This window comes from Bemisia tabaci, chromosome 6, assembly GCF_918797505.1.
Source record: "Bemisia tabaci chromosome 6, PGI_BMITA_v3".
Lineage (NCBI taxonomy): Eukaryota > Metazoa > Arthropoda > Insecta > Hemiptera > Aleyrodidae > Bemisia > Bemisia tabaci.
The window spans coordinates 1,551,984-1,567,108 of record NC_092798.1 but is presented as its reverse complement, the minus strand read 5'-3'; the positions used below and the strand labels follow the sequence as shown (position 1 = coordinate 1,567,108).

At 37.8% G+C, this 15,125-nt stretch overlaps 1 protein-coding gene and 1 long non-coding RNA gene across 3 annotated transcripts; both read left to right on the top strand.

Moving 5' to 3' along the window:
- Positions 1-507: 507 nt before the first annotated feature.
- Positions 508-4,494, top strand: LOC140224747 (very long chain fatty acid elongase AAEL008004-like). Of its 2 annotated transcripts, none has more exons than XM_072301225.1 (3): positions 508-848; positions 3,414-3,541; positions 4,283-4,494. In XM_072301225.1, exons 2-3 carry the CDS (start codon positions 3,469-3,471, stop codon positions 4,492-4,494), a joined length of 285 nt encoding a protein of 94 aa, XP_072157326.1. In that variant the 5' UTR covers positions 508-848; positions 3,414-3,468. The 2 variants fall into 2 exon arrangements, with proteins under 2 accessions (XP_072157326.1, XP_072157327.1); XM_072301226.1 differs by lacking the exon at positions 508-848 and adding an exon at positions 886-1,037.
- A 1,550-nt stretch (positions 4,495-6,044) lies between these two features.
- LOC140224746 (uncharacterized) lies at positions 6,045-12,081 on the top strand. Its single transcript, XR_011900001.1, has 2 exons — positions 6,045-9,598; positions 10,516-12,081. It is a non-coding gene; the product is annotated as an uncharacterized lncRNA (long non-coding RNA).
- Positions 12,082-15,125: the final 3,044 nt, after the last annotated feature.

The window sequence follows — 15,125 nt, the reverse complement described above, 5'->3', positions numbered from 1 at the left end:
TAACTTAATAAAATCAGGAGCTTCCAAGAAAATAAAGCAAGTTTACCGCTGGTGCCTTAGTAGGTAGAGTAAATGGGGTGCGATTTCCTTTCCTCATGAAACTTTTAATTCTGAAAATTCCTAAGTATGATCATTGTCAATTATCTACAATACTGTTATCATTCATGCTTTATTGTTCAAAACTCCTGCGTCAGCCAGCTTTTATCCGAAAACGATAAGTGAATGAATCAGAAATTTATTCTATCCTTTGTTTTATTTTAAACGTACAACATCTTCAACCATATTTCGCATCTCATTGTTGTCGATTTACATCATTATCACCTATTCTATACTTGGTTTGTAGTCATGTTTGTATAGAACTAGCTCTATTTTCGATGATTCCTCTGTGCAAGTAAACCTACTTCTAACAATAAGCAGTTAACAAATAAAATCCAGTTACATAAAATAAGATGTACAATTATTTTTTTCCTTACTTACCCCATAGTTTTTCTTTATTTATTTTTATTTTAGTAATTTTTGAACATTTTAGTAGATCGGGAAAGTTTGAAGGTTCCGCACAGTTGTCCTCGAAGGAAGCTCGAGAGAATAACTTCAATGAATATATTAGTGAGAATCCATATTTAATTTATTTCGTCCTCTCTTCATTTTATCTCTAACATTATATCAATTGATGAAGGAGTCACGCAAAATGTGCCTCAAGATGATGCCTAAAATTAACAGTTGAATTAATTAAGCTCATTTCTCAACTCATTTCGTTTCAATTTCAACAGAAATTTCGGCTCATCGTCTGCGCGAATAAGTACTTAGTGTGTGTCATCATATTTGACATCTATTCGAACATTACTAAGGTAATTTTTGCATTTTCTTAATGTTCCCGTCAGTTTCAATTGAAGAAGTTGATCGAAAGCGCACTTTTAATATTGCACTGCCTTATTTCGTTTCTCGGTCCATCAATCTGGACCACATTTTGAAGTAGGAGACTACGATTTCTAGCTCATTTCAAAAATGACATAAGTACTATTAGATTTCCTGTGCAGGTAGGTGCTTTGGTGCTTTTTTGATGAACTTGAAATAGTAGTTATTAATTGCAAAATGCAGTCCATTTGTTAATTGACATATCGATGATTAAAATGGGAAAGAGCGTATGTCTACTGCAGCAATTCAAAATATTTAATTATATATGAAATTGATAATCAGTGGCGTGGCGTGAATTGCGATAAATCGATTGTTATGCCATTGAAACCTATGGAAAAGGATCGATAGACAGGGTGTTCGCAGCGAACACCTCAATAATCGATTACTTACCATAGGTTTAAATGACATAACAATCGATACATCGCAATTCACGCCACGCCACTGTTGATAATACTTTTGTCAAAGGTACTTACTTTAATTTTTATATTACTGGCTGATGTAATTAATTATGTCATATTTTTTTTAAGAAAAAAAAATATTTTTTTTTGAATATGCGAAGATTATTCGCAGAAAATTTCGAGAAAAAAATTTGGTTTGTTTTTCTCGGAATAAATACTACACGAGTAGAGATTTGCAACGTCGTTTACAGAGATACGCAGATTTCGGCTGTATACATACATATCGCATTAGTAGCTTTTAGTTGCATAAACTACTATGCATTTTCCGATCTAATCACACAAGTAGTACAAATCGCAATAAATTACAATTACGTGACAGAATTATTGCCCTGGCACCTGAGTGTTGTGCTTTTTGTCTGTTCACCGACGGAAGGGGCACCTCTGATTGAAACTAACTGCAGTAAAATTGGAATAAGTGACAATTTCTGTTTTTGACTGCATTGCAAATTGTCTCCCTTTCTCAAACATGGGGCACGCGTTGATCGGTACTTCAGTACTACTTTCGGTACTAGATTTCATTATGGATCCAAAATTGAATATGTTCTCAAAAATATCAAGTTCGGATCCCAAAAATAAAGCGAGGACCAGTAACGTATATGCGATCCGACAAAGAGTGATTAGAACCCCATATTTTATTTATCGTTTAAAATAGACATTTATTGACCAAATTATGAAAAAAAGGCAATTTTTTTGTATTTTCGTCGCACTGTGTTACCTGGGTAGGGATGAAAGGCCAATTAAAGTAATCCCAGAGCTTGCAAATTGAGGGGAAGGGGGAGGGAAGGAGAGAGAGAGAGCTTCATCTTACCGATACTTTTGATCAAATAATGTTCGCCCGTCAATGTCGAAAAGGGGTCATCATCCCGGAGATGGAATTTTTTCGGAGTTTTCGGCACCTACGACCCTTAAAAAATAATATTGTTTTACAGCAAAATAAGTGTAATGCGTTTAGGAACTGATTCGACCATCTATTAGGAGTAGATTGCATAAAACAACTAGATTTGTCAACACGGGCCTGTTGCAGACTTTTACTAGAGCAGAACTAGGAGTTGTTTCGTATAGTAAATGTCTTAAAAATCACAATGAGCGCATCGACAAATTCTAAAATGCACCCCTAATTTCACAATCTGCGTAAGGAATTTGCGTTTTTTGAGGTTCCGCTGCAAAGATGATACTGCGTCACAGGTGGACATTTTGTTAAAGGAGTCGTTGCATTCAACCCCTGCTAAATAGGATGTTTAACAATATTCATCATAGCCGACGCTTTCGGGCGTAAGTCGAGGGGAGCATAAAAGGTCAATCAAGGCGGATATTTCTCATCAGTCTCAACGCAAGGAAAATGTGAATGTACACACGCCGATTGTTATCGGTTAGAATCTCTTCCCGTCATATGATGAATATTGAGTAGCATCCCACTTACAATTAGCAGGAGTTCGATGGAAACGACTCGTGTAAAGAAATGTTCACCCGTACCGTAGTATCGTTTTTGAAGCGGGAATCTTAAAAAAAAAACGAGAATTTCTCACGCAGATTGCGAAGTTAGAAGTGCATTTCAGACTTTGCCGATTCACTTATCGCGATTTTTGAGACATTTTCGATAGTGAGCAACTCTTATTTTTGCGCTAGCAAAAGTTTGCAATAGGCCCATTCTGTCACGACTTCGACTGTGTTTTTCTCATTTTCATGTTATCGCTTTCTTTAAATTTGAAATACTCTCCCAAAGTAAATTATTAGGATTCTTCAGTGTTGTTTTCGCCGAAGATGCAGAATCAACCCATCTAAGCTTCGGTTTTAGTCATCTTATATTTGTTACATTTTCACTTTCAGCCTCCCATTTTAACTGACTTTTTCATGTATAACATGAAAACGTAATTGTAGCGTGAGACATTTTCTAATCATTACATTACGCAAGAGTGAAAGTTTCAAATAATGCAGTTGTTATTCTGTTGAAATGAATATTGGAGCTTACTGACCCAGACAAATCTGGACCCATCACGATTCATGGAGTTTCTAATGGATTTCGTTGTGATTGTTTGGCAGGAGAATCGCATTGAAGACATCGATTTTCAGGTTACTTGTCTCGCACCGTCGCACGATGGCGCAATCATATTACAGGGACAACTGGATTCAAGAGAAAATAGATATCATCAGTGGCCAATTCGTTCCAAGTAATTCAGTTTCTTATTACCTACGCCACAAAAGTGTACTTTCGGCACACAAAATTGGTGATTCTTTGGTGTGGACGATAAAATACATCACATCCATCGCCGAATTTTCCGAGTTGCGCGGGGAGGGGGAGGGGGAAGCGAGCCCGCCAGTCTAAGGCAAAGCACTAAGGTACACTCGAGTCGGGGGTCGAGACGATGGCAAGCTGTGGCGTGGCGTGCTTTGCGATTTATCGATTGATCTTCCATTTAAACTTATGGAAAAGAATCGATCAACAGGGTTTTCGTAACGAACGTCTCAATAATCGATTCTTTACCAAAGCTTCCTTAAAACGGATCGATATATACGGTGTTAGCAGCGAACACCTTAATAATCGATTCTCTACCATAGCTTCAAATGGGGAAATATGCATAATCGATCATTCATGCCTCGCCACTGGTTCCGCATAAAAGGAATGCGCGAGCTGAATGATGCATGTTCGTATTTCCAACAGATAACTAACTACTCGTGATTTCTGGTAGGTTTATTGCCTATGTGCTGAATTGAAGGGGGGCTTGAGTTGACGATATAAAAAGATTCACACATCGTCGCCGATTAGTAGGCGTAAAGTGAGATATGTGTTTAGTGTCTGACTAGATAAGTATTTGTTCTATCCTGCAGATCATTGGAACAATGACGGATAATTAGTCTGAAATTTTTCAAGGACTCATTCTCATCAACTAATTGTGAATACCTTTTTCTAGATGATGTTGTGAGCGGTTGGTTTCTGATGGACAGTTTCTGGCCGGTTGGGGCAATGCTTGGTGTATACGCTTTTCTCTGTCTGAAATTGGGTCCCGGATTCGTGGAGAGTAGGAAGCCTCTGAAGCTGAAGGGTTTCGCATTAGCGTACAATTTTATTCAAGTGATGTTGAACGGATGGTTCGTGTGGTTGGTAGGTTTAAAAGAGCCTTAGCTAAATATTGTATCAAATAAGCGATGAAAATTAGATTTTAATTTTTGCCTGTCATAAAATAATTTTCAGTTTTGTGGCGGAGAGTAAAGGTCCTATTAATCCGAAAATATAAACCTGGAACGTTCTAAAGTAAAATTTCAAAGAGCTGAATCTCGAAACAACTATACTTAAAATCGTGAATTATCTATCATTATTACCTCAGAATTTTGTATTTTTTCTGTCAAAATGCTTGCATATCATTCCTCTGATCATTGGTGCCGATATCTCCACTCCAGTTTTACCCCGAATTTTCATGGACAGTGATATAGTATGATATCTCTATCAATAGAAATTGTGAGACACATTGTTCGAGTGCAATGAGAGACATAAAAAAATAATTTTTGACATTTTAGAAATTGTTTTCACTGATTTATTTATCGTTTTTTCTTCTGAAATATTCCAGCTACTCACATTTCCCGGATGTTTTCTCTCACGTACAAAAACATATTTGCCGGCCCCTTGAAAAGAAGACAATCCGTTTTACAATCGCCGTAAGTCTTATTCTACTCTATGTGAAATCGTCGGAAAAAATACCGACGACAATGATTGATGAAAAGCGCACCAAGCTGCTTACGCCAGTCTCCTTCACAAAAAAGTCTTTCTTGAATCCGAACAGAGTGATCTATCAAAACTTGCAGTGCATACATGGTAAAAATTAACGCATGGGAAAAGAAGCCCTTGCAGATAAGGGTATACCTCAGCCGAAATGCAATGTATTGCCTCATTTTGTTATTGAGAAAATAACCTACTAAATAATTAAGTACCTACACTTCAATATTTCTTTAATTGCCAGAATGCTGAAGTGTCACTTCTTATTTTAACACATTTAGTTATTGTTGTACGCATATCAGTTTAAGTGAGGTCCTATCAATTGAACTGTTAATTTTTCTGCAAATTTTTCCTTTTTTTGTATAGCTCACATGTCAAAGAAATCCCATTTACAAACTGTCGCGTCTGTGCGAGAAAACAAATCAAGTGAATCAGTTAAATCTCTCTACTCTTTTTAGGTCAATTGATATGAGGCCCAACTAATATAATTAGGAATTTAGACAAGCGTTGAATCTGCGGTGTCTAGGATCTCAGCAACTAATCCTCGCATCAAAGAAAAATGAAAAGTTGTTAGTTTTGGATTTTTCATATTATGCAGATCAAGTAAAATTAAAACTTTCTCTGGAGATGCAATCGTCCTTTTAATTTTGTCCTCGAGGAGATTCATTTTTACCAGGTTTCTGATCAGGAATAATTAGCACTCTTAGAAAATGAAAAGAAAAGTTTAATTAATAATATGAATAGATATTGAATTGATCAGCGGCATTTCTACTACTATACACGTACGTTGGCTAATTACAAGTAGACCTATGAGCTCCATTTTTAGCAGGATTACCATCAATAATAAAAGTTTTAATTCTTTATTCAGATCAGCTATTACGGCTGGTACTTCCTCATGTCTAAAGTCTTCGATCTATTTGATACGGTAAGAGCTCAAATTCAAGAAAATTAATGTTCATGTTTGAATTAAATGGACGTATTTATGCGAAAAGGCGCTAAACGCCATTTCCAAACTTCTCAGTAAAGCAAGTTTGACTAAAACAATTGGCGTTTCCGTACTAATGGACCGATTTTGGTTTACTTTAGCTTGTTTGAAAGCTGAAGAGTTCCTCTAATTACGTACGTTGCCAAAATTAGGAAAAAATGCATATTAAGCGAGATATAGGGGATTTTTGCACGTAGGTCCATTTGATTTAATGCGCTAACCCGGATTCCGAATTAAATCAAAAGGCGCTATCTCCACTTGAATCACTTGATTGACGCGCGCGCGGCGAAGCTTGGTGGAAACTTGGTGAAATTTAGTACCGGGGGTATTTTTGGACGGGAAACTCGAATTTCGGGTCAAATTTTGAAAATTCAGAAATCCAAGATGGCGGACATGGCCTAAAATGCTATCTCGGCCCCTATCCAGCCGATCTTGGTGAAACTTGGTATCAGGGGGTATTTTCGGACGGGAAACTCGAATTTCGGGTCAAATTTTGAAAATTCAGAAATCCAAGATGGCGGACATGGCCTAAAATGCTATCTCGGCCCCTATCCAGCCGATCTTGGTGAAACTTGGTATTAGGGGGTATTTTCGCATGGGAAACTCGAATTTCGGGTCAAATTTTGAAAATTCAGAAATCCAAGATGGCGGACATGGCCTAAAATGCTATCTCGGCCCCTATCCAGCCGATCTTGGTGAAACTTGGTATCAGGGGGTATTTTCGGACGGGAAACTCGAATTTCGGGTCAAATTTTGAAAATTCAGAAATCCAAGATGGCGGACATGGCCTAAAATGCTATCTCGGCCCCTATCCAGCCGATCTTGGTGAAACTTGGTATCAGGGGGTATTTTCGGACGGGAAACTCGAATTTCGGGTCAAATTTTGAAAATTCAGAAATCCAAGATGGCGGACATGGCCTAAAATGCTATCTCGGCTCCTGTCCAGCCGATCTTGGTGAAACTTGGCATCGGGGAGTATTTTCGGACGGGAAACTCGAATTTCGGGTCAAATTTTGAAAATTCAGAAATCCAAGATGGCGGATGTGGCTTAAAATGATATCTATTTCTTAAACAAACGCACTACACGTCTAGAATGGCCGCCAATGAACCTGCGTAAAGCGCACGGGCCGGGTTGTGAAGGCCGGAGGTGGTGGGAGCCCAAATATACCTACCTAACCTCAATCTGCTTTCCCGCTGCATCTTGCCAATGTGGATGAGATGTGGAAATTTCCACGTTTGTAAACTTTAAATATATGGCACTCTACACGGAGAAAAAAACTCGTGCGTGGGACCCGAAGTTTGGGTCATATGGATCTCTGAAGTTTTCGGATTGAGCATCTGAACACTTTAGGTCTAGCTGTCGAGGTTCGGATCACACATCTGAAACTTCAGTTCTTACGTCTGAAGTCTTCAGGTGTGAGAACCGAAGTTTTTCGGATGTGAGAACCGAAATTTTCGGATGTGAAAACCGAAGTACTTTAGATGTAAGAACTGAAGTTTCAGATGTGTGATCAAAACCTCAGCAGCTGGACCGAAAGTGTTCAGATGCTCAATCCGAAAACTTCACAGATCCATATGACCTAAACTTCGGGTCCCACGCACGAAGTTTTTTTCTCCGTGTACGTTCACAATACACCGCCTCGTCGAGGTGCGTGGTTTACCTAGCAGCGTCGGATCGTGAATTCCCTTCATGTGCTGATTACCTATGTTAAAATTTTCGTATCTAAATAAAACAGTTTCTGTTGTCATTTTGAGCCCCTAATACCGAACTTCACACAAACGATTCAGGCATTGAGCTATTGTTGAAGGCCACATCCGCCATATCGGAGTTTAAAATTTTAACAATGAGGTTATTCAGTAATTTTTAATTTTTGCATTTTTTTGGAGGATTGAGTACGCACAGTTCGCTGGAATTTTCTCCGATTTTTTGAAACATTATTAACCCACGGAAAACAAGTTCGAAGTTGCGTATTCTGAGCTCCCATTTAAACTCGCGTCTCCGAGGAAGTCAAGATGGGGCCTGACGAACCCCTAGGTGACGGTCACGCTTTTGACCACGTAATCCTTCCAGCGCGCTCTTAATACTCATGAATTTCTAAATACTGTTCCGATTCCAATAAAGTACCTAACAGTGATTTTAATGAAAATTAAGTGATTCCGATGGGTTCGTTAATTTGTTCGCTCGTTAAAAGCCCCTTGTCCATGTCAGTGCACACTGACATCGATCGAGCCAGAGGGAACGCACGGTCGATATGTGACCGTCACTCAGGGGACGACATCTGGGATTTTTTGGCGATGCGCGTTTAAATAGGAGATAACATTTTAGGCCACATCCGCCATCTTGAATTTATGAAATTTTAAAATTTGACCCGAAATTCAAGTTTCCCGTCCGAAAATACCCCCTGATACCAAGTTTCACCAAGATCGGCTGGATAGGGGCCGAGATAGCATTTTAGGCCATGTCCGCCATCTTGGATTTCTGAATTTTCAAAATTTGACCCGAAATTCGAGTTTCCCGTCCAAAAATACCCCCCGGTACTAAATTTCACCAAGTTTCCACCAAGCTTCGCCGCGCGCGCGTCAATCAAGTGGAGATAGCGCCTTTTGATTTAATTCGGAATCCGGGTTAGCGCATTAAATCAAAGGGAATTACATATAGTTCCTTTTGATTTTATTCGTAATCGCTGATTCCCTGTTTTGCGATTTTTCAGGGGCTGATTCCAGGGGATGAAATTAGTATTTTGGGGGCATATTTACGTGTGAGAGCAGCCTATTACATGGAGAATCCAGATCCGTTAAAAACTGAAATTTGGAAATTTGGCGCTTAGTTCCCTTTCGTATAAATACGTCCAAATTTCATTTTATTTCGGCAGTCAACTTCTATTATACAAATACATTGAACTCATGCTACTTGGAGGCATTTAAACCATTGTTTGGGCTTTCTGAAATGTGAAAAATAACAATGTTTGTCACATATACAAAAGCGCCAACAACATATCTCCAGAAAAATCACCAATGCAAAACAGGCAAAGATGTTACTTTAAAAAGCAGCTATTTCAGATTTGGCAGAGAACTAAGTTACAAGCAAATGCTAAGAGTAGATTCCTGGATGACCGCTCTATATAGTCTGCAAAATCTGCTCGTGCGCTTGAAACTGTCATATCCTCATGATGAGCCTTTAAATAAAGTTATGAATCAAAGCACTAAGTGACATGTTTTCCCTTTATTTAAAATGCCACGAAGAGAAGAAAAAAAAATCACTCAACAGGAAGACTGAAAATAAATCAACCCCAAAACAAGAGGTAAAAGTTGACAATTAACATTGGTTAAAAGGAATAAATATTCGGCATTTGCAAAGTCTAACTTCCATTTGACCTTCTGTTGAAAATGCTTTTCAGGAGTTTATTTTTGATCTCTCCGCCGAGTGAATGGTTTTTTACATAAGATTTTGAGGAGGAAATATGTGACTTTTTGACTGATCTAATTTCCCATATTGGCCCATTTTCCTTGATTGGAGAGCTAACAGAAAACGTACGTACCAAATTGTCATTTTAATTGGTTTAGTGTCATTGGCACAGAGAGCATCTCTTTTTGTCACATTTAATCCCTCGCTAATCAAGCGATAGTGAGGCATTCAAGCATGTTACTCAGAGGTAAAACTTCTCAAAGATTGATGATAAAACATAAACCCCCGATGCACGTAACGACTAACACAAACAATGTGTTCAGCACCAACTGTCTAGTTAAGATTCTTTAAAAAAGAGTTTAAATTCATCAATGGGGATTATTACTTTCAATGACTGTGCCTCTGCTTATTACTGCCGTGAAAATTGAACATCTTCTTTCGAAAACATGTGACGACATAGTAAGCACGGCTAAATTAAATTATACTAAAAGCAAAACGGACTAAATTTATTTTTAAAAACGTATCTTGCTTTTTTTTATATTGCATATTCTTTGAAATTTGAATGTAAAAATGTAGTAGTCCCTGTGTAAAAAAGTTATATCGGGACCACATTCAGCAAAAATGAACCAGGTCACATATCAGCACCCATACTTCATCGAACACTTTATTAAAGGAGAGCAGGTGTGCAGTTTCTTCTGAAAATTGCAGGGAATCTTCTTCATGTCATAGAAAAATCCCCCGAAATATTCAAAAGAATCTACAATAAACGGCTCTTTCGCAAAGAGATAAACCTTTTAATACAATTTGGTAATGACCGATGTGACCTAGTTCCTCTCCGCTAAATGCGGTCCATCTAATCATTAATTTTAATTAATCAAAATGCTGAATTGACTGATATTTTTGAACCATCAAAATGTGTGAGGGCATACTCACGGAGTTGTGTGCTTCGATATACGTTTGAAAAATATGAAATAAATGGTGAACTGTGTTTTATAAGCTGAAGAATGTATATTTTAATATTAACATTCCTTTTTTTCTGCAGATATTCTACATCTCAAGAAAGACAAAATCTCAGATTACATTTGTTCTCGTCCTTCACCATATCTCAGCGGTTTTCACAGCATGGATTCACCTGAAATATTTGTCTGGTAAGTCCATACCAGAGACAGGACAATTTTGCAAAGCACTAAATTAAGTATCCTCTTGATGTATCAGTTCCGAAAAATCAGTCTGAATAATCTTTAGTCATTGCACTTTAAAATTAGAAATTGAAAATTGAACTAAACCCGAATAGAAACTGTATACTGTCGTGGTAAGGAAGAGAGCCGTATGAGCATTGAGGCGTTGTCATATTTCCTTCGATAAAAAAGAATTTACTAGGAAAATTCTGAATATTTTTATTCCAATTTTTCAGACAATTTTGTTCCCCCTTAAATTTTAAGGAGAAATATGCACAACTTTCTTCAAAAATACATGTTTTATTCGGGGAAATTTGGCAACTCTTGTTCAGGCATTTCGACTTCGAGGCATTCTTCTATTGCACGGCAGTATAGCAATTAGGTCATGACTGACCTGAGTTGCTTCAGAAAACAAAATGATTGAAGTGTAAAAACTATACAAAAATCGCAAGAATCTTTCAGATTCAAAGGGGTAAAAAATAATATTGAAATACCTTTTGCCCGTAAAAGTTTACTCTTTTTAATCATTGATGTAGAAACAAGCAGTAAATTTGAAATTGGAAGAAAGGGAGGGAGGGAGGGAGGGCGGGAGAGAAAGAGAGAAATAAGGAGGGGGAGGGTTGATCATTCAGAATTGAAAATAAATAAGCCTTTAGACAGAGATTTACGGAGCGACCTTTAATTTAAAACCCCTAATGTGGCAGAAAGAGTATTTTTGCGATTTACAAAACAGAATTATTTTTCTTCAAAACTTAACGTATAAAGGATTGAGATGTCAAAATTAAGCTAGATTTTGCTGCTTACTAGCGGAGCGATTTTGGATAGCATAAAATAAACACCATAGTGCTACTTGAAAGTCAGTGACCGCCCTGATGAAAACCTCAATTTTCAGATGGATACATTGTGCTGATAGCTGCATTGAATGCGTTCGGTCGCTGTTTCATGAACTCATACTTCTTCTTGGCAGCTTTCGGACCATCTGTGCGCAAGTATCTATGGTGGAAAAAATACATAACTCAACTCATACTCGTAAGTCCAATTTTCAAACCATCCCTCCCGTTCAGGACGTTTAAAGTACTTCCCATAGTACATGGTACGTGCGAGAAAATTTAAGCTCCATCAAGTGCACCTCATTATGACCATGGATATTAAAAAGTCGTATACATAAATTTCAAGAAACGCGTATGTCACACTGTTTGGAACATAAAATTGTCAGGGCCTTCACAAATCACAAGTTGAAAAACGCTGCGCGATTCTGTACGATTGCTTTGAACACTGCGGTCGGCGCAGAACGCATGTTAGCGCCTGCAAGGCTGCATGAATACTCCACGCATTGCGCGCACTCCATGGCGCGCGCCGTCAGTGCCTGCAAGACTGCGTGGATACCTCACGCATTGCGCGCCTCAAACGTCGCGCTTCCTCTTTTCCCGTCTCATGTAGATCAAAGTTCCGAAGTGTAAACAACGTGCAGTAGCAAAACTGTTCGCTTAACGTTCAGTGTGCGTTTGACTCAAGTATTTCTTATGAGCAAGGATTTTGTATTGCTTCGGAAAACATAGCTAAGCATTAAGAAAATTTGAAGTAGATGAATTAAATTATTGATGCTTTTTTATTTATTTATTTATTTATTTATTTATTTATCTATTTATCTATTTATCCATTTATTTATTTTCTTCAAGAATATCATGTTTGTCTCATGATGAACTGATGCCATACTTGAATGCAATCTCCAGCATTTTTAAAGATTCAGATGACGAACAAAAGAAGTAAAAATGCAACAAGAAGACAAAAAGAGAAAGTAAAAGTTTTATTGTTGTGTTATAAACAAGAGAGATCATCTATCACACAGGATGGAAATTAAAACCGAGGATTGAGAGTTTCCATTAGTCGCAATATTAGCACGACAGGCAATTATCAAAAACAATGCCAAGACGACACTTAGATTACATTTTACAATAAGGAACAACTATTTTCGGCTCGTTTTAGAAAAAGCATTTGTGCCATTAGTTTCCCTGCACAGTTTTTTACAGTTTTACAATTTTTCTTATTTATTTATTTTAATAAGTAACTTTTACAACTTTCCTTTATAAATGAGTCGAAATTGCATTGCGATCCCTCCTGCAAAATAAAGTCCAAGCGAACTTCTTTCTCAACAAGTGATCAAAATATCTTGTGAACTTCTTGGATACCTATTTATAACTGTGCTTTTATTCTTTTGTCGATGAAAACTAAACGATTCACTCATTCTTTTCCTCGCCAGATTGGATTTCCTTTCTTTTGTAGTATGTGTCGAAGTAAAATTTGAGAAAGAAGTAAAGAAAGCCAGAGGCAGTTGCTGCGATGTATATCGTAAGAGAGATCAACATCTCACATCCGTTCCATAGTAAAACACCCAAGTATCCTAAAATTATAACAAAGTGACTCTGAAAACAAACAAAAAAGGCCATTGATAAATTTATGGGATCAGGTAGTTTAATATCGTAAAAACTTTGTCAAATTTCCGCTAATAGAGACCAAATTTTTTCGATAATTTGTGCATATTTCTCTCCTAATTTTACGGCCTTTGTCCCTCAATTTAATCGAAAATGTGCGATGACCTCCCAGAAAAAAACAATAGGTACTTTTCTTTGGAAATAAATAATGTATCAGGAGGAGTTTGATGACTTTCAAGTATTCATACAGCGTTTTATTTGTGCATGGCATTGCATGGCCTCTAACATTGTTCGCCTTCAATCGAAGAGAAGGCAAAAGCAGCTAAAGTACCAATTAATCTTAATTAATGAACAGCTGCAGGAACGTCGACATTCATTTTTCGATCTAAGGCGATGATTTACTTTGGCATGAATCAAAACTTAAGCAAAAACATGAAATAATGACCGAACAGCTTGCCTGATATGGTAAAATTCTCAACTAAAATCCAACTTTAAAGCAACAAAAAGTGAGTTTCAACTTCCTTTTCGTAATAAGGTTCCGCATGTAATTTTGAAACTTTAAAGACGTATTTCTGGAAACAGCAAAAACTGGACTCATTCGCCTTGTCATCTAAGCCCCTGAGATATATGTATATTCTCCAGACAAATTCACAGACTCTCTTTCAAAAGGCAGAAAGAAGCCCCTGGAAGTTGAAAGGAAAAAATAATCACACTCTCCTACTAGATTTTGTGCCTCACTACTCATCAGAAGAAATTTGGCGACGCCCGATTGTTCACACACACTTTTTCTTAGAACGGCAGACTACAAAAGTTGATATTTCAGCACGAAGTTGAAGGTCAACAGTTGCAAGCATTAAATACATTTTCAAAGGAACTCATTTTGCTCATGGGAGGGCAACTCAATTGTCTCTGTTCCTCGGTTGCTTTTCTTAGGCGGGCGTTTCAGTCTCTAAGATAACCGACTCCAATATAATAAATCATACTTTACGAGCTGATGTTTGGGGACTGCATTTGGACGTATTCCTGCTAAACGGATCCAGAAATAAGTAGGAAAGAAGGGGTGTGCTCGTTAGTGCTCGGGCCGTAAAAATTAATAGGAATCACAGAACTTGAGTGACGTCAGCGGCGACGAGGATAGGATATTTATATCATGAGCCCTGCCCACACCGCTCCTTTTCCATGCCCACGGCTCATGAGTTAGCATGCAGCCGCCGCTTCGTTCCGTTTGTTTTAATATAAATCCCGCTTTTCCAATTCCCCAAGAGGAATCACGCCCATTTTTACATTGTTTCATATGCAGCTCACCACGAGCACACCCCATCTTTCCCGTACGTCTTTATAGTTCCGTTTAGCAGTAATACGTCCGTTTGTAAATAGGCGAGCTAATATTTCCAGTTAATTTTAGGAGCAAATCAGGAACCGTTATAGTGTCCCCGTTGCTCTTACGGATAAGCCATAAAATAACGGCTCCTTTGTTGCAACATTTTAATCGATTGGACCAAATGCAACAGAATCGCAACAAGTCGCATTTTGGGGAAAAAACTGAGTTTTGATTTCAACCAGCCTCTCTTCTGTCAAACATTCAAAGTTCGAGAAAAAATATTTTGAACGTGATAACAGTGTTAATAAACTCTAATTTTGACATAGGCCTCATGGAGAAATACAACCTTAACCCTTTTTTTCTAAGTTGGCGATTCCGGCAAGTTGGCAACACTGTTTTTTCTCCATTTAAATGTATTTTAAACAATCGACTCTAAATGAGGCAGCCTGTTTCACCTAGAATCGATATATTCAATGGATTCAAATGGGGTATAAACAGCGTTGCCAACTTGCCGGAATCGCTACTGCTTTTTTTAGGTTCAAACATGGTGCAACTTGGTGCGTTCCTGTTAAATTCAGTCCAATCGAGACACATCTATTGACAATTTCTCCAAAATTTGAAGTAATAAAAAATCATGCAATTCAGAGCGATTTGAACTTTAAGCCGTGAACAAGATTTGTAAATTATACTTTGTACAACGGCTGCAAAAGAATGTTTGCAT